The following is a 24,824-nucleotide window of genomic DNA, read 5'->3' as shown; positions in this document are numbered from 1 at the left end:
CGCAGTTGTTTAGTAAAGTCGAACAAATCTGTAAGAATTGGATAGAGTGCTAAACTGGTACGGGCTAGATAAGAGTTGTTTCAATTTCACTCACATAGCTTACGTGTGATCAGGCTCTAAAGGTGATATACTTTTGGCTATTTTCATTTACTGACCCCAACTGACACACAAACGATGACATAAACGTTGACATTAACTGAAAAGGAGTCACTTAGGAGAAGGCCTTCAAATGTGTCTATATTTAATCAGCTGTATTCTTCGATATTTGAAATAAAAATGGTCACGTGTAAAGATATTACTTTCATTTGTGTCCTTTGTTTCAAAAGGCTGATAATTTCTTTTGAAATGTAAGACCGGTTTTTCAATGAAAATGAAATCTGAGATAGTTTGGTGGTAACGGTGAGTGACTGATGAGTAAGATTGTACTCAATTACCTTAAGGAAAGCAATATTTTAGTCCACTGTTTATCAAATCCATTTTTAAATTCATTTTTAAATTCATTTTTAATTACCGACGACGAACTTGAACAGCGTAAAAGAGGTATAAGTAATATAAGAAACTAAAGTGAAGAAATTATGTTTTTCGTCTAAAACGAAACGCGGCGAAAAGGCTTAAAATTATTACGGTAAATTATTTTTCGAAGTGATATCCTTTCGCTTTTTTCTTTCTTGTTTTTTTTTTATTACAAGAACGTCGAGAGATTCCTAGTTTATTAAAAAAAACTGCTTAATTGTACTTTATCGCCATGTTACTTCAATTCTGACTAAAATGCGAAACTGTTTGCTTAAAAATCGTGATGTACGAAGTAAAGGACAAACAAAGGACAAACTGAAGTATTACCCATTTTAACTTGAGTACACTTACATTTCGTCTCATTTATTATTTTTTTTCAGAGACTGGTCCGCCGACATTAATCTCGAAAAAAATGTTGATCCACGTAAGCTTCCTTGTGATATTCATGTTAAGCTGGATCAAGCCTGCACACGAACAAGCTGTTCATCCGTTTCTGTACTTTTCATCCCAAGATGTCCATCGTTTACGAGAGAAAGCCAAAACGACCCATCGCGATATATTTGTTCGCTTGAGAACAGCAGCGCGTAGAATGAAAGCTGAACCATCGCGCTTTCTTCCTCCAACCAACTGGAGCGTGTTTGCCAGTAGATGGAACGAAGATCATGGCAATAACTTTGCAGCCTTAGCCATGTACTGTGTTTTAAACCCCACGGACGTCCGAGCAAGGAATGTAGCAACGCAGTTCTTTAACGCGTTTGTCTCTTTGCCTAACTGGCGTGTCAGTGCTTTAATAAGGGATGACGTCCCTGTGGCACACAGCTTGGTTGCTATGGCAACCGCTTACGATTTTCTTTTCGAACACTTAAAGGAAGACCTTCGAATAAAAGCCCTTGGAAAGATTTCAGATGTCACAAAAGAACTTTACGAGAGATCTTTCAAACTCGCTTGGGGAAAGCAATACATACAGAATCATGTTGCTACTAATTACGTTGCATTTTTTACAGGTGCAATAGTGGTTGAACCGCACATCAAAGAAGCGAAAGTTTGGAAAGACAGAGCTAATTTTATGCTGAGGAGAACCATGTTTCTTCTTGATCAAATCGTCGATGGGTCTATGGAAGAGGGCGTGGCTTATGGCTCATACACCACGCGATCACTGACTCAGTACATTTTTTTGGCTAAGAGACATCTCGGAACTGATTTGACAAACAACATCTGGTTGCGAGAACACTTCTGGTTCTTATACCACACAATTCTTCCAAGTTTTACAGAAACTGTTGGTATTGCCGACTCAAACCAAATTTGGTTTTACGGACCCGAAAGCCAGCTTGTTTTCTTAGATAGTCACGTTATGCGAAATGGGTATGGCAACTGGCTTGCCAAAAAAATCCGCATGTTACGTGTTGAGAATTCTGCAATGGAAGGAGCCTTCGCGCAACGTTTTTGCACACTTCACACGGAGTTTATATTCTATAATGCAAGCATTCTAGAAAAGGAACCTCCTAATGCTTCAACTCCTCAACTTCATGTTTTTGACGACTGGGGTGTTGTGACTTATGGAGGCGGATCTTTGGGAAACGACCGGGAAAAAAATACATTTCTTTCTTTTAAATCAAGCGTTCTGCACGGAAGAACCATAAATGGCATTGTAAGACATGCGCAGTATGACTGGATATCAGGATGGCGTAATTTCAACCCAGGACATGAACATCCAGATCAAGGTTCCTTTGTTTTTGTACCTTACGGTGTACCGTTCATTACCGAGGCCCTCTATGGACCCAAATACACATGGCTCAATAACGCTCTGCTATTTGGTCCCACGACGGAACCGACGTGTTCTGGGCCTTTTGAAGGACAAATTGGCGACTGTAGAAAATGGTTGGCTTTCAAAAACGATGCAATCTGGTTCGCTGATGCGGAAATTGTTGCTGCCTCGAATGCCAAAGAAATAGTTTTTATTAGTGGCGAGTTTAGTGGTTGGTACAGATCTGAGTTGGCTCTCTCAAGTGTGTATAGATCTATAATCCTCTTAAATCCTGGAGTTCTTTTGGTCATTGATCATATTGAGAAAACGTGGAATAGCTCAACTCGATACGCAGGGGCGTTTTTTCATAATCGACACTCTTCTTTTGAGGTGCAAGAAGACCAAACTGGAGATCAGTTAGCTTCGATAATGTTAAACAACAAGACTCATCTGGTTTTTTGGACAAACGCTCATCAAGGGCAAAGCACCGTTCAATCACAAACCAACGAATGGGGGGCAGAAGTCGGCAAAAGGAAAACTCACTTCCTCAATATTACAACTAACTTAGCTGAGAGAAGGACGAGAATGGCATATCTGTTTGTCGCTCCTGGGAATTTGGCAACCAAACCGAAATTGCAGGGAAATAACATCGGAGCTAAGGCCGTTGTAGAAATTAATGGGATCTCGTATACTGTATCAATCTCCACAGACTTTCAAAAAAGCTGTGAATTTCTAGGCTACGACGGCATTGCAAGAGTCGACGTGGGAAAAAAGTCTCCAATTATTTTTAAAAGAAGAAAACATCTGCATTCTTCTGTCTTCGGAGAAAATTCTTGTAGGGCAAATGTTTCAAAGATGAGTTTTATCATTTTGTTTATATGGTCTATAGCGATTGTTATATTACTGTTAGTGTTCATAAAAAGTGCCCGCCGGCGGCTATTTAAAAGCAACAAGCGCATATGTGGTCCACTGTTTATTTTTGGCATGATATTTATGTGGATTTTTATAACATGATAGGCACAGATGCATTTTTCCAAACATTGTTCAATTACGTTTGATGTCCAAAGACACTGCAAATCCTTATATACTTTGCGTAAACGATTCTGTGTCGTTCCTGTTTGGTGTTTTGTGTTAAGTACTAAACAATGTTGACAAATGTGAAGAAACATTTAACTTCTTTAATTTCGTGTTAATATAGTGGTCAATTCTTCTCTGTACTTTTAGCTGTTAAGCCGTCATGTAGTCATACATATAGTGTTTGTCGCCCTGGAGGAATGGCCAACTCTCCGTCAAAACCAAGAAATGACAACGTTGTTATTGAGTTTCCAGCACGAGATCAGCAAAGACGAGAACAGATGACGTCACAACAACTCAGAGGACATAAGTCCCCTTGAAAAACAAAATTTGTGAAATTAAGGGATTAGTCAGCATATCCAGAAAGAAGAAGATAAAAAATGTTCACTTGCTAAAAATCAGCCCGTTAATGCAAATTATAGTCAGGAAAATTGGTGAAGCAACGCTATGTGCCGATGATTCCGAATAAATCCTTGTAAAATAGGCCTGGATCGCTAACGTTACGATCCGAGCCAATTTTAGAGGCAAATGTATAGAGTCATCAGAACAAACCAATTTGCACTAACAGCTAGAGGCTGAGTTTTGGTAAGGGGGCTTTTTTTTAACTTGTCCTTTCTGAATATGCCATCCAATCCCACAATTTCACAAATTTGACTATGTGACGTCACTCTTCTCTTCTCTACTCATCTCGAAAGTCAAAAGTGTTTTGCAACTGTCTTTTTGTTAGAGAAACTGTACTTCGCTAGCCATTAAATACAGGTAAAGACAAAATACGGACTCACTGGAACCTCTGACCCTCACCTGGTGAATGACTTCTACCAGGAGCCCATAACCCGGAGCGAGCAACTCCAATACTAGGCATATGTCAGGGAGTTTTTACGGACCAGTTTATTTTTAGACACATTTTAGGGCACTTTTTCCCGCTAAAATAGAATCCCCACCACGTCTGTGAGCGCATTCGAAGTATAAGGCCCGTTTCAAACGTCGTGCTACCGCCGTGCCGAACTCAATTCATAAATTATAAATACATTAGAATATATTTGAAAGTTTGCTAAACCTTTTCTTTATTTTTGCGTTATGTATTCGGCAGCAACCGTTCTATTCGACTGAATTAAATTCGAAGTCGTGCTAGTAAGTGTCGTGCTGCGGTCGAGCTACAGTCGAGCCAGCTTAGCACGGCAGTAACACGACGTTTGAAACACGCCTAAGATATCAAAAAGGAAAACTAAACGTTATTAAAAGGCAAAAAATATCATTTTTAAGTCTGCAGGTTTTGCTGACTGGTTTGTGGAATTTAAAAGATATTCAAAATTCGCGCCAAAACCGTTCTTAAAATAGACTGGTCGGGGAAAACGCCATGATACAACCGTATGGAAGTTGCTTGCTCCGGAATATGGGCTCCTCCTTCTACTGTTTATTTATAAGGCCCCGTCCACATGTATTTGGATATTTTTTAAAACGGACATTTTTTTGCGTCGTTATAGCCTTCCGTCTACTAGTAAACGGCGTTTTCGGGCGCCGAAACGGGCAAGTTTTTAAAACGCGGGGTCCCAGAGGGGAGATTTTTGAAAACGCCTGCTTCTCGTTCACGTTTGAACGAAAACAGAGGTTTTCGAGTACAATGATCTCACACTCCATGTGCTCGTAGCATTACGCATGCTCTGTAAGGGATGATATCGCATTTCCATCTTTTTATAATTTAGCGTTTTTAAGTGGATACGCAGGTACGCAACATGCGACATATGGAGGCGTCTTTTTTTCGAAAATATCCGTTTTCAAAAATATCCGCATTTGAGTGGAAAGGCCCATGGTCTGACCGTACACTAAAAACTGTATTCTAATAACAAGAGTAAGCCTGGACACGAGTGTCAGTAAATCTCACACGTTTCTTTCTATAACTTCTGTACATCGAATCTAGCAGGTAGAAACTTTTATTAATTTCACGGAGTGATTATATGTACAGACGCAACTAAATTACTCGAGATAAGAGGTATTTTAATATGTTAGGCTTAAGTAACTTTCATCTTTATTGCTTTTAAAATACGAAATTGCGCCTCAAGAAAACATTTTGCTTTTAATTAGGGTTTTAGGTCTGGATGCGGAAAACTGGCGTTTCTACATACTCAGCCAAAGGGCGCCTTTAATCCAACATGAATGCAATTTCTGGTTACTCTTCTTCTTTTCTTATTATTCAGTTTTAAAACTCTTTGCATTTCAGTCTCTAAGCCGATAAACTCAGAGCGTGAGAGACAAAGAAATTGGCTTTGTGGCAGATGTTCGGCTCTCTTATTTAAACTGTCAATAAACTATTTGCTAATTTTAAATGACGATATGATCGTCGCAGTGGTCATTGCAATTTAAGCAATTGCAAATAAACCCGAAAAAATGTCGCCTCTGGGTTAGTGCTGCATTGCTCTACCATTTGAGCTATGAAGATCCATACATATTTACCATTTGCTGCTCTTGTATTGCCATCTTCGCGTTAGTTATAATTATGCTAAAAGGTTTTATTCCGTTTCGTTTAATCCTGCGGCAATCCGTCTTTCCTTTTACTGGTTAACATGCAGGTATTAAGGCACTAACGTTATCCTAAGGAAAAATTTTGCCGTAGTGGAAAATGACCCAATATGTTCGATTATACATTCAGTGAACTATTTTTAAATATATATCCACTCATCCACCCCAGGGGTAGTTTCCCTTGCAGCCGTCTTTTGTGTCGTCACGCAAAGCTCCTCCCCTACCTCACATGAGAATGATTATTACACTAGAGACGTAGAGACGTTTTGACTCTCTGAAACTTTGGCAAGAGTTTGGGGAACTTGGGACAGAATTTCATAATGCGTTTTTGTAGCTGGTCTTGTCTAGTCTGACTACACGAGACGGGTGCAAGATGCATTACACATCAGATAAAGTTATCTTTTCTGCAGCTTGTCTTTCTTTTCCTGATCCAAATGAAAGGGTTGGGATAATATATAGATTTAGCCAGGGCTAAAAGCGAAGCTCCCGTTCATAAATTCATAATTTAAATCAAACAATAAACTTGTAATCCACAGATCAGGGCACATTCATGTGACTTTTGAGGCAAAAGCTAAGTGATTTTAGAGAAAAATAATTTGACAGTCCAAGAGTGAAACAAATTTTACATCGCGTTAATAGTCTTATTTTTACACCCCAAAATAGCAATCATGTTCGATCACAGTAGATTCAGCCTGGAAAACAATCTATCATTGGTTCATTAGTTAGTTGTGTATATCATTAGATATGCCGGAAAGGGTAGGGAGATCTTTTATTTCGGTCTGTAAAGGACCAAAAGGGCTAAAAGACAGATTTTGTGGATGAGAAAGAGACAAACAAACTTCTTGGTTTTGTGATTTGTTCATGTTAAAACCAGGGTGTATTAACAGCATTTACATAGGATACAGAACACTGAAGTAGGTATGTGAGAGGGGTACCATTTTTCAGTCACAATGTTATATAAAAGGGTGAGGGGTGAGACTTCGAGTCGGAACCTCCCGGATAAACTTCGTTGAGTGTCTCCTCCCGAGATCCACCCTCCTTGTTCACTGTTAGCTTGCACAGAAACGATTTTGCTACTTAGGCTACCCTTACTATAGAGTATACAGATGAACCCCCTGCACAACGGCCACGTTGGGGAAAGAAGAAAGTGGCGGTGTAGAAAAAAGGCCGCTGTAGAGAGGTTTAAACAAGGGTCAATGTATGAACTGTTCGCCAAAAAAAGTGGTTGTTGTGGAGAGCTGGCCGTTAGTGGAGGTTCGGCTGCAGTTTTACTGCGGGCATGATGCTTTTTGCGCCTATCTGTAACAAAATACCACTACTACCACTACCACTACCACTACCACTACCACTACCACTACCACTACCACTACCACTACCACTACCACTACCACTACTACTACTACTACTAATAATAATAATAATAATTAATGTGATAATGGCGTGGCACGTTAATTTAGTTTAGTTGAAATGAACCGTTTTTTAATTGAATTTTTTTTCCCGAATATGTGATATATTTTTAATGGAATGAATTTTTTAATCGAAATTAAGTGTTTTTTTTTTCTTTTTTCTTTTAAATCGAAAGGAATAATGTAAATAGTGCTTTGACTGAATAGTTTTTTAAGTGAAATTAATTGGAAATAGGATTTTATAGTTAGCTTTGTTATCAATAAAAGATTTGGGTTATCATAATGATAGTAATAATAATAATAATAATAATAATAACAATAATAGTAATAATAATAATAATAATAATAATAATAATGAGAATGAGAATAATAATAATAATAATGGTTTATTAATAGATCCACTGGGTGGCTCTTCCCTGTTAAAGTACATCAATTACAATTAAAAAATGAATCAAATTAAGTTATTTACAAATTTTTCAATATACAATAAAAACTATAAAAGAGACCCATAATCTCTTACAAGAATAAATGTATGGAGTTTTGTCCGCCGGAAGGAAACAAAGTGGCCGTTAGCGGAGTTTCGACTGTACTTTATTCAAATGCATATCGGTGGATACAGAAGAGAGAGGTTATCCCTCTGAGATATATATTTGAAAAGGCAGACCTAGGGGTTATCACTATGAGATACATACCGTAAACTGATTCCGAAAATAAGCCCCGGGGCTTATATTTTTCAAAGGCCCTTTTTGAGGGGCTTATTTTTGGAGGGGCTTATATTCGGAGGGGCTTAACTACGGAGAGAAATTTGCGTTTCAAACTTGAAAGGGCTAGCCTTATAGTTGGAAGTAAATTTATCGTTTTTGCTTTGTTTTACGTTGTATTTGAGGGCAGTTTTCCAAATACAAGCTCCTGGGGGGCTTATATTTGGAGGGGCGATTTAACGGAGGGTTTTTTGCGTTACCGGTTTGGGGGGCTTATATTTGGAGGGGCTTATACATGGAGGGGCTTATTTTCGGAATTTTACGGTATTTTACAAGGCAGACCGAGAGATTATCCATGTGAGGGTCTTCTAACTAAATTTATAAACAATGAAAATGAAAAATAAAGTTTTGCGGAACCTCTCTCTCTCCCTCTTCTCATTTCTGACCGCGCACATGCAAGGTTGGTGACGATGTCGCACGTTTTCTGATTCTGTTTGGCGTTATCTTGTTCAAAAACAAAATTTCACCACCATATACACGACAAACAAACCACAAGTTTTCGATCAAGAGTTACTTGCCATTGTTAGCGTAAAAATGCTATGTAATGCCGCAGTAGAAAACCTAATTTAAGTAGACTCAAATTCTAAAAAAACCGCAGGAAACCATTACATACTTAATGCCGTTTACTACGCCCAGATAAAAGTCCATTAAAGACGTGTTTGAGCGATTTGCTCAGTCAATTTGTAAATTATTTCAAATTAAACCAAACCCAATAAAACCTATAAAAGGAACACCAAAAAGGAAATGAAAAATATGAGCTGAACGTCACAAAGACTGCATGTCGCCCTAATTACACAGCGCATCTGCTTTCCTAGGATCAACTACTGCAAATTAAAAACTAAGATAAATGAACCTTCATCTACACGTTTACTGCTAAAAATGTTCTCAGAAAACGTCAAGAAGCAAAAGTCATTAGCACTTTAAGGTAAGTGTTCAACTGTCATGCAGATTTCGTGCTATCTAATTTATACATTTTGATTAGTCTTTACAAATGCATGTCCTTTATAATTTTTTTAAAAAGTATTTTCGAAATTAGTTCTGGATACTTAAAGGAATCTTTTGATGAAATAAAAAAACAAACTCTTAAGGGCTACTTATGTGATGGTATACTTCGAAAAAGTAAGATATATAAAAAAATGTTTCTCGTTAGTGAGCTTTGAACGCAAAAAGCAGTTCAAAAAACAAATATTCAGAATTTTCGGCTAAACCAGGAACGTGGCATCTTCGTAACAAAAACGCAGAAATATAGTCCAGTTTTATTATAGAAAAATGAAACAAAATGCCACGAGTTGCTGAACGTTGAAAGTAGTTATCCCGGTCGCAAGTTTACTCATACCTAATAATAAAATACTGTTGCATAATGGTAGGTAATTTACTAATTTTTCATTCCTTTGAAATATATAAGCATTAATGTACTGAGCTGTCGTGCAGTTCAATCATATATCCTGAAGGTGACAAATTATGGCCAATATTCTTGGCGCTTACACATTATATTGGGACGCTAAACAATTATTTACTTACATAACTGATGATAAAGTAAACATCTGCTCCTTTTCAAAACGCTGAAAACTAAAAAAATGCAATGTTTAATTACACCAAATAGTTTAATACATCCCTCGGCAAAAACCACGCGGACAACATGGCTAATTTAAGAAACTTTTAATTGTCCCTTTTCTCTTGCAGTTCAAGGATAATAAAAGTCTAAAGAAATAACACCCAAAATGAGCCCTATTACCAAACTGCATTGGGTATAAAAAATCAATTCGGCAGAATCCTTTGATTAGCCTCTGTTCTTTTCTTTTCCTTTTATTTCTCGCCACGACCCAAATTTCTTAACCGAAAACTTTCAAAACGTTCCAGAATCGTACATGTATTTAAAAAGCCTACCCGCCAGTCATATTTCCTAAGGATGATCATGACGAAGCATGTCCGCACAGCTACGAGGCACACCCGAGGATTACAAAAAATGACGAATTTTTACGTGGTTAGCCCTTCTTACAGTGAAATGAAAATCTACTACAGAATTCAGCATGTCATATTTTCAGAAAATTGCCGAGAATATCTGAGGTGATTATCCTCTTTACCTAAAAAGTTAATTATGAATATGTATAGTGACGTCCTTCACTCGCTGGTTTTAAAATTGCATCATTTGTATTGTTTCAGAGTGTACTTAACAAAACACAACTTGTCTCTTTTTTTGATCTTCTTCTTTTTTTCCTAATACGATTTGTAAGCTATCAAACAACCACATGGCATTATCGTCAAAATTTATTTTTATTTGAAAGACTTGAGGTATAAAACCAAATTCACGTCTCTGCAGGTTCTTAAACCAGGAAGCAAAAAGAAAAGAGATAAAAAAGGAAATACTATACAAATATATTACAAATAGTGATACGGACTCGCAGATTTAATGCAAGACGGCATGTTATGAATTTAGATGATGGCTTAAAATCGGTTAGTACTTTAAATACAGTGCTTGTATTGACTTTACTCAACGTAACGATTTAAAACATAAAGCAAGCAAGTTACGCGAAATAAAAGGTTTGATAAAGTATACGACAGCATACTCAATTCACAATTTTGAAGCCTTTTTAGTATTGAACCATCTGGAGCTAGCTGGCTTTTGTTCTCAAAACTTAACGACTCACAATAGATCTCTTAACAGGGTCATTCATCTAAATGGCATTTTCCCCTTAATTAAAAGCATGTTCCTTATTATCAAATGACAGCGTTTCTTAAATTCTAATGTAGCAAAACTATATATAAGGAGCGAACATATTGCATGGTTTGCTTCAATACGAAAATCGAAAACAAGGAATTTAGAGGCTTCATCATTCAAGTTTTTCAAATTAACAAAGCACATTTCTTTACCTCAAAACTTTCCAAGTAAAAATTAGGTAAGCTATTTACGGCCAAGAACTAAAGAAGTCTTAGCACAACAAAAACGCTGGATGCAAAGTTGATTCTTAATGTATTCAACCTGTTCGACAGCACGTTGTGTAAAGCTGGATTTGATAAAACTAGCAATGTTTTTTATAAAAAGTTAACTTTTAAATTTGTGCTGCATTGCAGCTTTATGGATACAGCGATCAAGCATTTCTTATTCAGAAATTAAATCGGATACAAATTTCAAAAATTAATCGGGCAAGAAATAAACAAAAGGTGTGAATTCAGGGCACACAACAAAGACTGGGCTGACGAGGGGAGGAGACAGCAAACAGTATTTCCTTTGTTAAAATATATTTGCCTTTCTAACTTGAGGAAAGCATGGCGAGCAAGAACCTTCTTTCAAGACACTATAATGGAAGATATTCAGCGAAAAAGGTATGTATTTTTCTTTCTGATTCATGGATCAGTCTGTTTTCCAGACATATTTACTCGTTTGGGAAGCCCTCGCAAATTATAACTAGTTTCTTTAATTAAGTTTGCATTTGGGAGATACCCTACACACCTCTAAGGAAATATAATTTTTTTATATGTTTCATAATTTCGAGTCCTGTTGAGCTCTGTTGTCGTACTTTTACCCTGTAGGTCTTAAGAATGATGAGCATGAATTTCTCTTTACAATATTAATGCTTTGTAAAACAGAGTGGTAATGAGAATTGAGTACATTATCAGCGAAGATGAATTGAATTGATACTTCACCAAATTATCCCCACTGCATCTATTGACCACGTGTAGGGACAACAAATGAGAATTTGAATTTCGATATAAGGGTCTAAAGAGTTACACACTACATCCAACGATGCGATGCTCGAATCCTAGCATTTTATTTAGATGAACTAAGCGCCTGGGGTCCAAGACATCTCATAGCGGAAACAAACAGTAGTAACACATTTTGACTGTGTTAACAACCGGCTTTTAAAGAATAAACCTTCCCACGTAAAAGTTGTTTTCAATCAATATGATGAAATGGAAATCGCTCTTGGCTTAAGACTTCCCTCTTGTCACCAGGCAATCAAATGCGCATAATAGAGGCGTAAAATCAACTTTTTCTTCCTTTTGAGAGCAGAAGGGTGCTTCGCGTTTTGAAGGCTCATAAAGGTTACCCAACTAATATAGTTAAAGTAATAATCCAGTGTTTTAAACAAAATAAAAAAAAATGCAGGGAAGTAAAAAGGGAAGTAAAAAGGGTCAAGGCTAGGCGACTGGCCGGTTGAAGTGTTTCCCCTGTATTTTTTCTCTTTATGAAATTGCAAAATCGTTAAAATGTCAAATTTGACATTACACGTGACAGTAATGAGAGTGTATTCATGCCAAAGGAAGAGGCTGCTTAAGCATGCAGGACAACAGCCTCTCCTGTATTTTTATCGCAGACTTCAATGAGTTACCATAAACTGAGGGCCAAACTTGAAATGTGCTGTCAGCAATTTTCAATACGCAGTTTCACTACAGTTCACCCTGAAATGTAAACTTTCTGTATAAAGAAGATTTACAATCCAGACAAATAAAATATTTACTTGATTAAAAGAACAAAGTCATATTAGCGGAAACCGAGCTCCATTAGTTTCGATCTTTAAACAAGTCCGCCATCGTCGAGTGGAAGTGCAACTAATTCATTCTTGTCCATTAAACGGTGACATGACGTACGCTACTCCTTTAGCATGTTCCTTTTCCACCTGTTAATCAAGCATAAACTTATGAAAATGAAACAAGAAAAAATGCCTTGATATTTAATCAAATCAGCGGCTCCTTGTTAGGAAAAAAAGAGCCCCACTGAACTAGCCAAAGAAAAATTGTAATAACAGCCCAAGCTTAAAACTTTAACGATGTGCAGAGTTACCGAAAATTTACTTTCTCGCCGGTAACTATATAAGTATGTATTTCAGCATCACTTTGGCAATAATTTACTAATAAACCATGATATGGTTAATACTTTATTGACACGTTTGTCTGTACAAAAATAGATTTAATGGAAGTGAAATGACATTTCTTTAGTTTTAATTACAGCTAGCTAAAGTGTAGCCGGCCTTTTTCTCTTTATGATTTCTAATGTTCCCATTTAAGACAGAGAGTGGACAACATTTTACTAAACACGCTAAAATTGCCGACTCTATCTCTCTCTCATTTGTGGCTTTTTTTCTGTAGTGGTGGTATTGTCACTATTGTCACGGCCACTACATTCTGAGAGATAAATTATCATAATTATTACGTCCTCTCGGATTTCCCTAATTAACCAAAAAGATCAATGCAGGCAAAAACGTAAAGATGTTGGGTTTATTGGGTCAATTGTTGATTAATTTTGTTATACCCTTTTCGTCATAAAAAATGAAAGATAATATAATTACGAGAGTAAGTCGGAGCGAGAGATGAGGAAGCCTGGTAATTAGCTTTCCTTATCAGGCCAAATTCTATCCCAGTGCACGTCTTTTAAAGAAACAATCTTGATAATAACTGTTTTGCTGTCAAAAATGACAGAAAAGTGTCCCAGGAAAAGTGTCTTCATTTGCGGCAACTTGTTTTTAATTATCGAAAAAACCCCTCGGGCTTTTAAAATTATCAATCCTATAAAACGGTCAAAAATTTCCACCCTTATTAAAGAATTGAAGAACTGAATCCAATAAGCGTTCGCAGCCACCTTTTTCTAGGTCCGAATTACTGTTTGTTTTAGTGTTTTAGCTGTATTTAACGACCACTTTGTTAAAAGAAGCAATTTCAGTGTACTAAAACCATTTGCGCGAACTGTAATTAATTCTATTTTTATCTTTTTGTTAATTACAGTAAGGTTAATTCGTCTTATGACGTCAGCGATAACTCTTTCTTGCTACTTTAAAGGCGGCAAAACACAGGATGTAATTTGAACAGGGTTTCTTTCGCAATTCTTTCACGTACAACTGAATATAGTGTACGTCACTGCTACAAATACTGCGATTTATTTGGTTAATCCATTTATCAAGCACTAAAAATAGACCAAAAAACTTTTTTAAGGCATCTCTCTTTCGAGGGGGGATCTAATAAGTCACACTACCGATTTTCAAAACATTAGTAATTGTATTCAGTGTTCGAAAAATTTGTTTAAATGTCTGATAAAACAAATCTCCGATTGTTTGATGTGCTTGGAACAAATTCAAAAGGCAAAGTTTGATAGCGGAGCACCATGGGTAGATAAATATGCTAACTTATAACGTCATCATTAGCACCTTGCAACATAGTTCATGTGAAATGTCAAACTCAGCACAACTATGAAAAATTATATAGACAACTCGTGTTATTGGGCGAAAAATCACATGTCAAACAATGTTTGAGTACTGCTAATTAGCATTCTCTTTAATAAGGAATGTTGCTAGCTCCTTGTGTAGCATTAAGTCGAGAATAGTTTATAAACAAGGTTATGACTACTTTAACGAGCCGACGCTTGTGCACAAGTACGATAAATAATTTATCAAACAAAATTGGCATTTGCCAAAGAATCTCTTGTAATAATTCAACTTTGACAAAGAAAATATGAGGCCGAGATAGCTTTTGCAGCACTTGAGAAAGAAAAGAAAGCAAAAAAGGACTGAAATTAAAAAAAGGGAGAAAACCCCCTCGCCACTTAGTACACGGTTACTAAGCAATCCACGTCACGTGGACAATTTTAAACTGTGGTGAGCGCGCGCGCGCGAAAAGCAAATCTTGTACCGGGCTGGGGCCGCCATATTAACTAAGGGCATTCGACCACGCTTCAATACAAAAAGACTCTTGTAATGCTCTTTTAATTTTAATATTCTTTTCAGTGACCAGAATGATAAACCAAAATTCGAGTAACAAAGCCTAACTTTGTCAAACAGCAAAGTTACGTATTGTCGACCCGTAAACGTTAATTTGAAACGTTGTTTTTCCACTTAGGTGTGGGAAAAAAGGAATTTATTTTGAAGCTTGATTTCGATTAGTCTATCTTCCACTTAAGTTTAATATTGGTAAACAAGCAAAACATCCTGTAACTGCAATTTATCTACTTTCTTTCTTTCAAACATAGCCCACATAAACAATTCCCTCCGCCCACAAACTACCAACAAGAAAAAGTTAATTATGAAAAAGGTTTCCGCATCAAAGCTGTTTTTGGTGATTTTTGTTACTCAAAAAGACTTTTACAGGCGGCAAATGCAACTAGAGTCCCATTGTAATGCCGTGTTTTTTTTAAAAAGTAACTCTTGATGTTCTTTATTTACTTCTTGCACATCAAAGAAGGCTAAACCACAGTTCACTTCACTCTTATTTCAAAGATAGCGTACATCAATTATCATATCACTGGCTTTCAGCCCACTGATGATAAAGGATGAATATAATATCGGACACCAGGTGATAAGCAATTATCACCGTTTAGAATGTTCGCGTCGTGACTAATATGTCATGGCTGGTCTATAACAGTAGAATATTTATCACACTGATCACAGACTGATATGGATTCATAAGTGCTATTGCGACATCGACTCAACTCGAGGAAGTGTGCTAAAATTGTCAGTGTTCAGTCATCACATACGCACATTCATTAAATTTGGCCGCTGATAAATTATACGGCAAATGAAACCCAACCTGTCAAGATGACAGCCGATACCAATATAAGTCAACGCACGTTTGCTAAGAGGGCTTTTAATTTCTAGTCATGTCAACTAAGATTGCTTTTCTCCTTACAGCCAAAAACAACTTGAGATCTAGATCCTTTTTTAAATTTGATTTCATGATTTAAGCAGAGTCTGCTCTTGAATATAGTAGTAAACTGGACATTCTATGCAGTTAAAAGTGTCGGCTAAATAATTTTTATTTAAATGATCCCTTCCAAAGACTTAAGATTAAAATCGCCTAAGACCAGGCCCAGTTGCTGTTTAAACCATAATTAACAAAATATAGGCACTAATCCTTTCTATAAGCGGAAATTTGAATGATCGCACTCAAGCATATCTAATCCCGCAGACCTCAAGCCTTGCCTGGTAATCAGAATAACAGCACGAAAAAATACAGATTAATAACCTTCTTTGGAATCGCCACGGACACACTTGGGAATTTCATCAATAAAATCAAAAACTGGAATCACCTCGACAGCATAAAAAACAGTACGATAGGAAAATACTGTTCAGTTGCTTTCATTGAATAGACAAACTTTGGGTTTCATGGACAGTCTCCAAAAAAAAAAAAATTAAGAGCGTTTTGTACAGCTCGATGAACTACAGGAAAGTTTCATTTAAATGGTCACAATTAAATTCATTCAAAGATTAGAAAGTTAGAACCAACTACTACAAAAGGAATGCACTATTTAACAATTATTCCTTCGGCCTCATGGGCTATTGACTCAGAAGCCATGAGGGCGAGAGAAATAATTGTTTCAGTAAAATCGAACTAGCTGGTCAAAAATATCGAGAAAAAACAACTTTAGCTAGTTAAAGCTAATTGTAGACTTTAATCCTTTTTTGCCGCCAAAAAGCTGGCGCTTTTCGCTATTAGTGGGCCATAACATATAGCCTAGTAGTAGCTCAACCAATCAGAACGCAGCATTGATAATAGACCACTAGTTGGATTTTACTAAAATTAGTTATTCTTCGAATAGTACTCAGATTCAGAATTCCATCTGGAGTTAAAATTCATAGGTGGCTTAATGTTTAAGTTCAAAATCGTTACGTTAAACACTTCGGAAGCTTAAATGACTAGTCCTAGGATTTTAGAGCGATTTTTAGCACGTCATTGTCTTTGACTTATGGGACTAATGAAAAGTTGCGCTTCAATTGTAATTTTAATGTCATTAAATAAGTCTAACTTGCTACACACACACACACACAAGCGTTGAGTGCCAAGCCATTTCGTTTTCCTCAACAAAAGCTATTATTATTTTGAAAAAGGAAGAAAGAATAATAAGCCTGATCACAGGTTATAGAGTAGATGACAAGTACATGAAAGTCGTCTGTCTGGTCAATGACAGGAAGTGCAAACATGTCGCCAGATATACTTGTAGATCAATGTTAATATGAGCTTTATTCGATTGTCTCAGCATCAACAAACGAGGGCTGCATCACCACTGGAATGATTACAATTATTCAATGAATGTACTTAGGTGTCATATTAGCAAAAACAATTATCGTAACTAATATATTCGGCAAGTACACGGTTTGGTGACCGCTATGTACATGTTGACTTACGCTTGTTTTGGGTCAGTTTCTTCAAATATAAACAGTAGAATTTCATCAAAAATAGAATGATTCCCTCGTTGAATGGTGAACATAGAACTAATTGATTAGTTAAATCACGAAAAGTAGACGTTGAGAAAAACAATCGGTCTTTATTCACAAAGGATCATCCCTCTGATTCCATTTCGCTTCCGTAGCGAATAGTTATAAAATCATACTTCATAAATTAATTATCAGAACCATTTACTTGTGATACGTGTGTGTATGAATTTTGTCCGTCCCGAACAATTACGGTCGTTAAAGCTTAGTGTTAAGAGTATCGCCCCACCGACGAACTCAGAGCAAGTTAAATTCAAGAAATTGATCTCATACCAAGCGATTTATTTCTTCATTTTATTAGTTTTTATTAGTAAAAATGGTACTCAGTAAAACCACAATTTGAACAGTAATTAGAATAATCAAGTGTTAGATCGTTTAGCGTGGTCGTAGCGTCGAGTGTGTTCAATAATTCAGTAAGGAGCGATTGTTGATTTGTCTACGTTCATTTTCCAAAATTCAGCAGCAAGAGAATATTCCTGTAGTTAAGTGTGGGTGCAGAAATTGGCCAACAATGACATACTTGAAAGAATTACTGCTTTCCCTTGATACAAGGAGTTACTGTACGGCCGACTAAGCCAATGGATTTAATGTGGCTTGCGGTTCCCAAAACAAAAATTCAATTAAAGTAAACCACAAATGAAGGACTTTACCAGCTGCCCAAGCCGGAACACCCACCATGCCGGGTACACGATATCATTTCTAATATTCAATAATTCAGAATATAACTGTCACATGTAATAATGGGACGCCTGAGGCAATATTTAGCGTTGATATTTGTTACGCTGAACTTGAAGGCGCTATTTTTCTCCTCTTAAACACTTTTGTCAAACACACACAATGTCCCATTAGTTCAGCCTTCTTTCATTAGTGAGTTTCACTTCTTGTACATTACTTAATGACTTTCTCAGTTGACCAATTTGAACGTACAATTAACTTTTATAATTTAATACTTTGTTGCTAAAATAAGGAAATTAACAATACGTGGGCACGTGGGTTTTGGATTAAATTGATTACTTTTAGACTGAGTTACAGTAACGCTTCGCCTAAAATGCGTGCAAAGGCAACTGCAATTTTTAGTCTAATCTCAGTCTTTACCTTCGGTTTTTGTTTTAAAAAAATTTCTATTTATTTCCAAACATTTTTATGCGTATTAAAGCTTATTTACTGTGCTCAATAATTGCAATTCAGAAAAAAAGAGTTAACGAAAAAACCAAAGCTAAAGAAAAGCGCATGTAGCACGAACGCCGAGCTTCTCTCTGGAGTCAAATGCGACCACAACAGCCAACTTGTCGTGACGCTTCGTATAAGAAGGAAATTGTATAATCTCATAGATAGCAACCTCTTCCACCGCTGTCATATTATAGGTAATCAAATCATGTATTGAGGAAGTGAAGATTAAAACAACTTGAAATGCTGATAATTGAGCTCCATTTAAGGTGACCACGTTGTCTTAAAGATATTTCAGCCCGGAATAATACTTTCCACCTGCTAAATCATATAATTATACTGTTGTATAAAACCATGCCTATAAAAGATATGCTTCATTAAAGTCACAGTCACAGAACTGGTTCACAATTGCAGAAAACAATAGATGCCAGACTTAACACAAAGCTGGCAAAAAGTCAACTTCAAAATGAACAAATCTTTAGCCTTGTATAAACGAGTGAGTATATTCTTTTCTAAATTTATCTTAAATATAAACATTCGTTCCTAAAATATGCTTTATTTCGCATTCTAGAAGCCCTCTCTGCTTATCTCTTGAAAATTACAAAGTGATCATGATACCGCGAAAAAGAATTGAGTCTCCTTGGGCGCTTTCTTTCTGTTAATTAGACTATTTTTACTTCGTAAAGTGTAATAAGAATAATCCGTTAATAACACCTAGTTCTTTCGCGCTATATATAACTTAATCAACGCATCATTTCTTGACACTGTGTTGAACTTTGGATCATAAGCTGAACGCCTAAACTGTTGAAATAATAATCAAAATTCGTAGGGCCTAATTTGAATTTGATTTTTGGGTAACCGACTTTAAAAGTATAACTTATCACAGCTTCTTCATTCTTACAGCGAGTAATAATAGTAATATTTAATTTTTTAATGTGGACTCTTAAAGAGAAAGCCACCCTCACTTACCCTCGTGCTACAAGGATTAAGTTTGTTACTGCTTCTTTCAGCTGTAATGATTGCATCCTGTTGTCATTGTAATAGAATTTTCGCATGCTACGGAGGCCATTTATTTTTATAGTTTATTGTAGGATTCGGCTCGCATGCAGTGTCAGGGTGTCGATATACCTATTTGTACAGTATTTCAGTTAACACTTGTGTGCACTTCTGTGGAAACTTTACCGGTTTAAATATACTGTTTGTATATATTAAGCGTCGGTGTGCGTTTGTTTGCCAACAACAGCTATTTTTAATTCGTTTTCTCGTTATTTTCTTTTTCTCATCGACCCTCATCAACTGTTCAACTCCCAAAAGGCAACCAAATTAAAACAGAAAAAGAAATTTTGAAAGTTTAAATGTTGCTTTGTAAGATATGGGATATTATATAGGGCGTGTTAGATTGGCCGTAACCGAAATAAGAATAGGTGGATTAAAATTTAGAATCCTTGTTTTGGAATTAATTGGATTACAATATCTAAAAATCTGCTTGAAATAAAATATTCCGATATATGTAGAGTTTGAATGGTCCAAAAATCATGGTAGAAGAGATTTGTAACAAACGAAACTTGTGCGTATTCTTATTCCACAAAACGATCAATCAAACGCACCCATATAAATAACACCACGCAACTTGACCATAAAAGTTGCTGAGTAATATTCGCTTTTGCTGGAGTCCCAGGGTGCTAAGTAGCATTCAACTGAATGGTCACACTTTAGGATTTTACCTAGAGGCTCAAAAGTTAGAACCACCTTGTACAGCATAATAAACAGTATCACAGCACGGTGCTACTCAATAGCTTTCATTTGAATGGTCACACTTTAGGATTTCATTCACAGACTGAAAAGTTAGAACCACCTTGTAAAGCATAATAAACAGTACCACACGAAAGTACTGCTCAGTAGCGTTCATTTGAATGGTCACACTTAAGGATTCCATCCAAGGACTTAAAAGTTAGAACCACTTTGCTTAATAAGGATTCCATGCTGTTTCGTGACAATATATCCTTTAATAGAAAGTACAACTGATTCGTATTATCTCACTGTATTTCTTTACTAACAGGTTATTTTCGTTCTGAGCTTCCTGTCATGCGCTGTCTCCCACGTGAAAAGCCATCCCAATAGAGCACTAGCCGATTCTGAATACACCTGGTTCCCGAAGGACGCCGAAGATAACATCGATTTCCGACGTTTTCCATATAATGGTGAACTGTCTGAAGACGAGTTTGAGGAATTCGACGATGAAAATTTGAACGACGTTGAATCGTACGATGAGAAACGCAGTAGTTTTGGGCTTCCTTCAGTCACAAACTACAAAAGAGACCCGAACTCTGTAAGCATACCTTGCTTTAAACTTTACTTGTAATACACTTTACTTGAATGACTCTTACTTCACTGTTTTTCTTCATTTGAAACTCGGATCCGCTGAAAGAAAAGCAATGAAAGGACGTTTAGAATGAAAGAAAGTTTAGAATGATAACAAATAATGTTGGGTACTGCTTTAAAGTTTTTAACTGATTATTCTGAATTTCAGACATCCTTCGAGTCGCATGCACACTCAGTTGCTGAGGGTAGTAACAGCTAGCAAAAATAAGTCCTATCTCGGAATCAAAAGTTTTCAAATGAAAACATGTGTTCGGTCAATAATTTTGGCTATCCTTTCAATTTAAGGCGATGCAAAGATCGTTCAAAAACGAAAAGGGATATTATCTGATTGAAGGCGCTGGGCATACAGTAAAAGGAACAAAGAATTTATCAGTATGTAACACCAATGGTAAGTTTTCTTTTTATTAAAGGAGGCTAAGCCCTCTATCAATCACAAAATGATTAAACTTCTAACATGATTTGATAACTTGTTTCCGCCACTATCGCTAAAACCCGTAGTAGAATGGCAACAGCTATCACGTTTTCCCGCCAAAACGACGCTGGTTCACGCGCGCGCACTGTTTAGTATAGAGAATATCTCGTTCTCGTAGTTGTCGTCTTAGAATCTAAGGGTCTCTACTAAAAGTGAGAACTGTATTTCCGGATCGGACATTTTGGTTACGAAACAGGCTTTTACGCGAGTTTTCGCTAAAAGACGTATCTCTGCAGTTCTATAAACATAGCCCATTAGAAATTTAGTACTATAGTTAACAGTTTCGATGTCTGGCAGTCACCCTTTTAAAAACTAAATAAAGCGAAAGATGTGCATGCTAAGAGTCTGAAATAGGCTCCAGTAAGAGATTGATCTCCAACTCAACCAGCGGGAATGAGAGGCCTTTTTCTTTCTTGCGTGGTTTGCATAATTAACACTAATAGAAATTTCACGTGAACTACAAAACTGTATTTCTCAAGCTTTGTTTAAAGAACTCTCTAAATTTATATAATCTTATTCTAGCCAAATGAATTGAGCACTAATAACAACTGAACTGGTTTGGTCAGCCAGTTCTACAGGTAATATTAAGCGCCCTTTAAATTGGGAGAAAACACGAGAAAAGTCCTGTCCCGCGACAGAATGTTCAGTCAATTTTTAAAATTCTTTTCCGTGAAATTCACTGTGCTTGACAAACGTCCACAAAAATATGTCCGAAATAGATAGATAGATATATCGATTATTTAACGATTTGTGGTTGTTCGTTTTGTTACAGGAGTCTTTTCGGTTGGAAAAATTGGCGGGAAAAATTTCATTAAGAGCCCGACCGGATGGTACTTGGCAATAGACTCCAGTGGGAACGTTTACATGAAGGTGAGATACGTTAATCAAACTGTTTCAAAATTCCATTGTTCGCAGTCCTATGTTAAGCGTTTTCATTCGCGCAGCCATTCACGTGACGTTTCAGCCTTAGCACTTCATCAGAGCAAACCCATATCAATCAATAAAAAAGTCTTCTTCCTCTTTCGCCAATGAATATATCTTTTTTCCATAGTACATAAGTTTCGAGCATTTCCTTACAAAAACTTGGCAAACCATTCACATAAGGAAAAAGTTGGCCCGGCTAGATGGGTCATCCACTTAACCATATCACCCGTACCAACCTTTCTCCATGTATAGAGCATGCGCGAGCACTGTTACCAGCTCTTGGCTCGCGCAAAGGGGCCAACTTTTTCTTATGTAAACGCTCGCTAAAGTTGGCTTGGCTGGGAGGGTGACCCTCCTTCCAAGAACAACTTGTCCTCACATAGACGGGATCTAAAAAAGGCCAGTTGATTATCACCGACCCGATCCCCGATACGGCCTAAAACATTTTGATCTCTTTTCAGAAAAACAGAGACAATGACACGGATATCAAGACCAAGTTGTTACCGCAGTTTCAACGCGTGGGGCTTTACCGGAAAATCACCAGCCCTACCCATCGATATTTTCTTAGTATTTCCCCACAGAGCGGAACCATCAGTGAACAAAATCTAACCAGTACAACAGCAGCGAAATTTCGAGTCAGATATGGTAGTGGCTGTTAGAAATGACATAGGAAACAAACTCGATCCCAGGCCTTTCTTTGCTTTGAAAACTGAGGCGTAGAACGATTCTCACGTGTCCAAACTATTTTTCCTGGTCTAATCACGCAAGAAAAGAGAAATTTCAGTATTTATTCCAGCAAATGACGTCTAGATTAGTTAACTGCAACGGGAAGTATTTTAAGAGATATTTTATAATGCGTCGTGAGAAAGAACTCCATGTTTTGTTGAATATCCCAGTAGCCTTGAACAGCGGCTTCGCAACGCCACCATTTTGAAAGTGGAGGAAGCCTGGGGCGAGTTTAACGATAAAGAAACAAATTAAATGCTCTTCTTGTAAGGACGAAGACCCGTTCAAATAATTTTGTAAAAATATATATATGGTAGAAATATTTTTGCAAAAATAAATGTTACTAGTCGAAACGTAATAACCGTCATGCTGAAATCGGAAAGAGCCGTTCAATGAAAAATAAATCGATTCATTAAATTATTTATTTTATTTTATTCCCAAAAGATAAATACTTCCTAAGTAGTTTTGCAAAACCAGACGTTTCGAGCGTAACTTAATTTAAACAGTTTTAATTTCTGCTTCAGCATAATCAGAGACACTAGCTTGCAATCGCCTTGTTCTCACAGTCTGAGAGGGGCACACTACAGCACGTAAAAATATTCACTTTCGTAATTAGTGGAAGACTGAAACTTAAAATAAACAGAACTGCAAGAAAGAAAAAATCGCAGTGAAAGTATGTGAGTCATGTTATCTGTTTGTGACATTCACTTACAAACGAAATACCACACGGATCTAGATTTGCTATTTGGAGGATAGATTCCAGAAGCATGTATGGAATTTGTACCATTTCCAACTAAACATCCCCAAACAGGGTGACTGGTTTGGTGTCATAAATGTATTGAATAGACCAAAACAGGGTGACTGGTTTGGTGTCATAAATGTATTGAATAGACCAAGATCAATAAACTTTATGACTCGACTGGGAACACCAGCCCCACGCCCCCTCCACCACCCAGGCTAAACTAGCAAATAGTCATTTTGTTTGTCTGACTTTGAAACCGGATATTTCGTTTGTATAGTGAAACGTTTTTTTTTTTGTGTGCAATGTTGTTTTGTCGTTATGAATCATGCTTGTACAAATCAGTCTTAGCGACATTTCATTGCAATGTTTTTTCCCAATACAATTCATTTTAACTTACTCCACATTTCATTTCCAACAATTTAATGATTGACTGTTTTGAAATGATTTTATTAGGTAATTAAAAAGACCATATTGGATTTTATGGTGCATGGCAAAAGTTTAAAAAGGAGGTGTTGAGAAACAAGGCTATTTCTTTCTCAAAATATTAATTTATTAATTTGATATCTAAATTATTGAATTCATAGCAATCCGGTGCGATAAAGATGTTATCTATAAATTGAATTTAATTAAATGAAAAGTTATCCCTATTACATAAATGTTCCACGATAGTTAGGAAATTATACGAAAGATTAAACTATATTGAAGATGATATGACGGCTTTTTATCCTTTAGAATTATCTAAAGTCTCCAGAAACTTGTCTTATTTTTTGCTATAGACAACCGTATCATTCTAACACTTAAAGGGGTTATTCCACGCTATTTGCCGTATTTTTAAAACCAAAACGTGTCGTCGCTGCAAATTTCCCTTTCACTAAATCATATTTGACCCGTTAATGAGAGTGTTTCTATTGAAAAGAAAGAAGATCGCAACCCAGAGTCGAACCGGGACCTAGAACCCAGACCTTTCGTATCCTGATCGCTCTCCCTTACCACTACACTACCACACCTACCCACCGATATTCCGAAAAATTTAAGAACATAAACTAGCAAACTGTCTTTCTTAACTGATACATCAATAAAAGGGGACGCTGGCCTTTTCCACTTTTTCAGAACATAAATTCTACTTGGGCGTCCGCATCGTTCTTTCTTAGACTATTCAAAAACGTATTATTTGCCTCATCAACCGTTAAAAATGGCAA

The 24,824-nt window shown here is 36.7% G+C and overlaps 3 protein-coding genes across 4 annotated transcripts in view; 2 read left to right on the top strand and 1 right to left on the bottom strand.

Moving 5' to 3' along the window:
• The first annotated feature begins 925 nt into the window (after window positions 1-925).
• On the top strand, window positions 926-3,271 carry LOC140923960 (dermatan-sulfate epimerase-like protein). Its single transcript, XM_073373973.1, has one exon. The coding sequence runs from the start codon at window positions 926-928 to the stop codon at window positions 3,269-3,271; it is 2,346 nt and encodes a 781-aa protein (XP_073230074.1).
• A 7,499-nt stretch (window positions 3,272-10,770) lies between these two features.
• LOC140924737 (uncharacterized) lies at window positions 10,771-24,334 on the top strand. Of its 2 annotated transcripts, XM_073374746.1 has the most exons (6): window positions 10,771-10,912; window positions 11,277-11,339; window positions 20,439-20,708; window positions 21,047-21,149; window positions 22,006-22,103; window positions 22,619-24,334. In XM_073374746.1, the coding sequence occupies exons 2-6, from the start codon at window positions 11,283-11,285 to the stop codon at window positions 22,814-22,816; spliced, it is 726 nt and encodes a 241-aa protein (XP_073230847.1). In that variant the 5' UTR covers window positions 10,771-10,912; window positions 11,277-11,282; the 3' UTR covers window positions 22,817-24,334. The 2 variants fall into 2 exon arrangements, with proteins under 2 accessions (XP_073230847.1, XP_073230846.1); XM_073374745.1 differs by lacking the exons at window positions 10,771-10,912; window positions 11,277-11,339 and adding an exon at window positions 18,751-18,875.
• LOC140924738 (puromycin-sensitive aminopeptidase-like) overlaps window positions 20,659-24,824 on the bottom strand; it is a 28,150-nt gene continuing 23,984 nt past the window's right edge. Inside the window, exon 25 of the mRNA XM_073374747.1 lies at window positions 20,659-20,800. The gene's annotated coding sequence lies outside the window, so the exon portion shown is untranslated. The remainder of the gene's footprint in view (window positions 20,801-24,824) is intronic.

This window comes from Porites lutea, chromosome 14 (assembly GCF_958299795.1).
Source record: "Porites lutea chromosome 14, jaPorLute2.1, whole genome shotgun sequence".
Taxonomy (NCBI): Eukaryota; Metazoa; Cnidaria; class Anthozoa; order Scleractinia; family Poritidae; genus Porites; species Porites lutea.
Note: the sequence above shows the minus strand (reverse complement) of the source record. Positions and strands in the feature narration are given on the sequence as shown.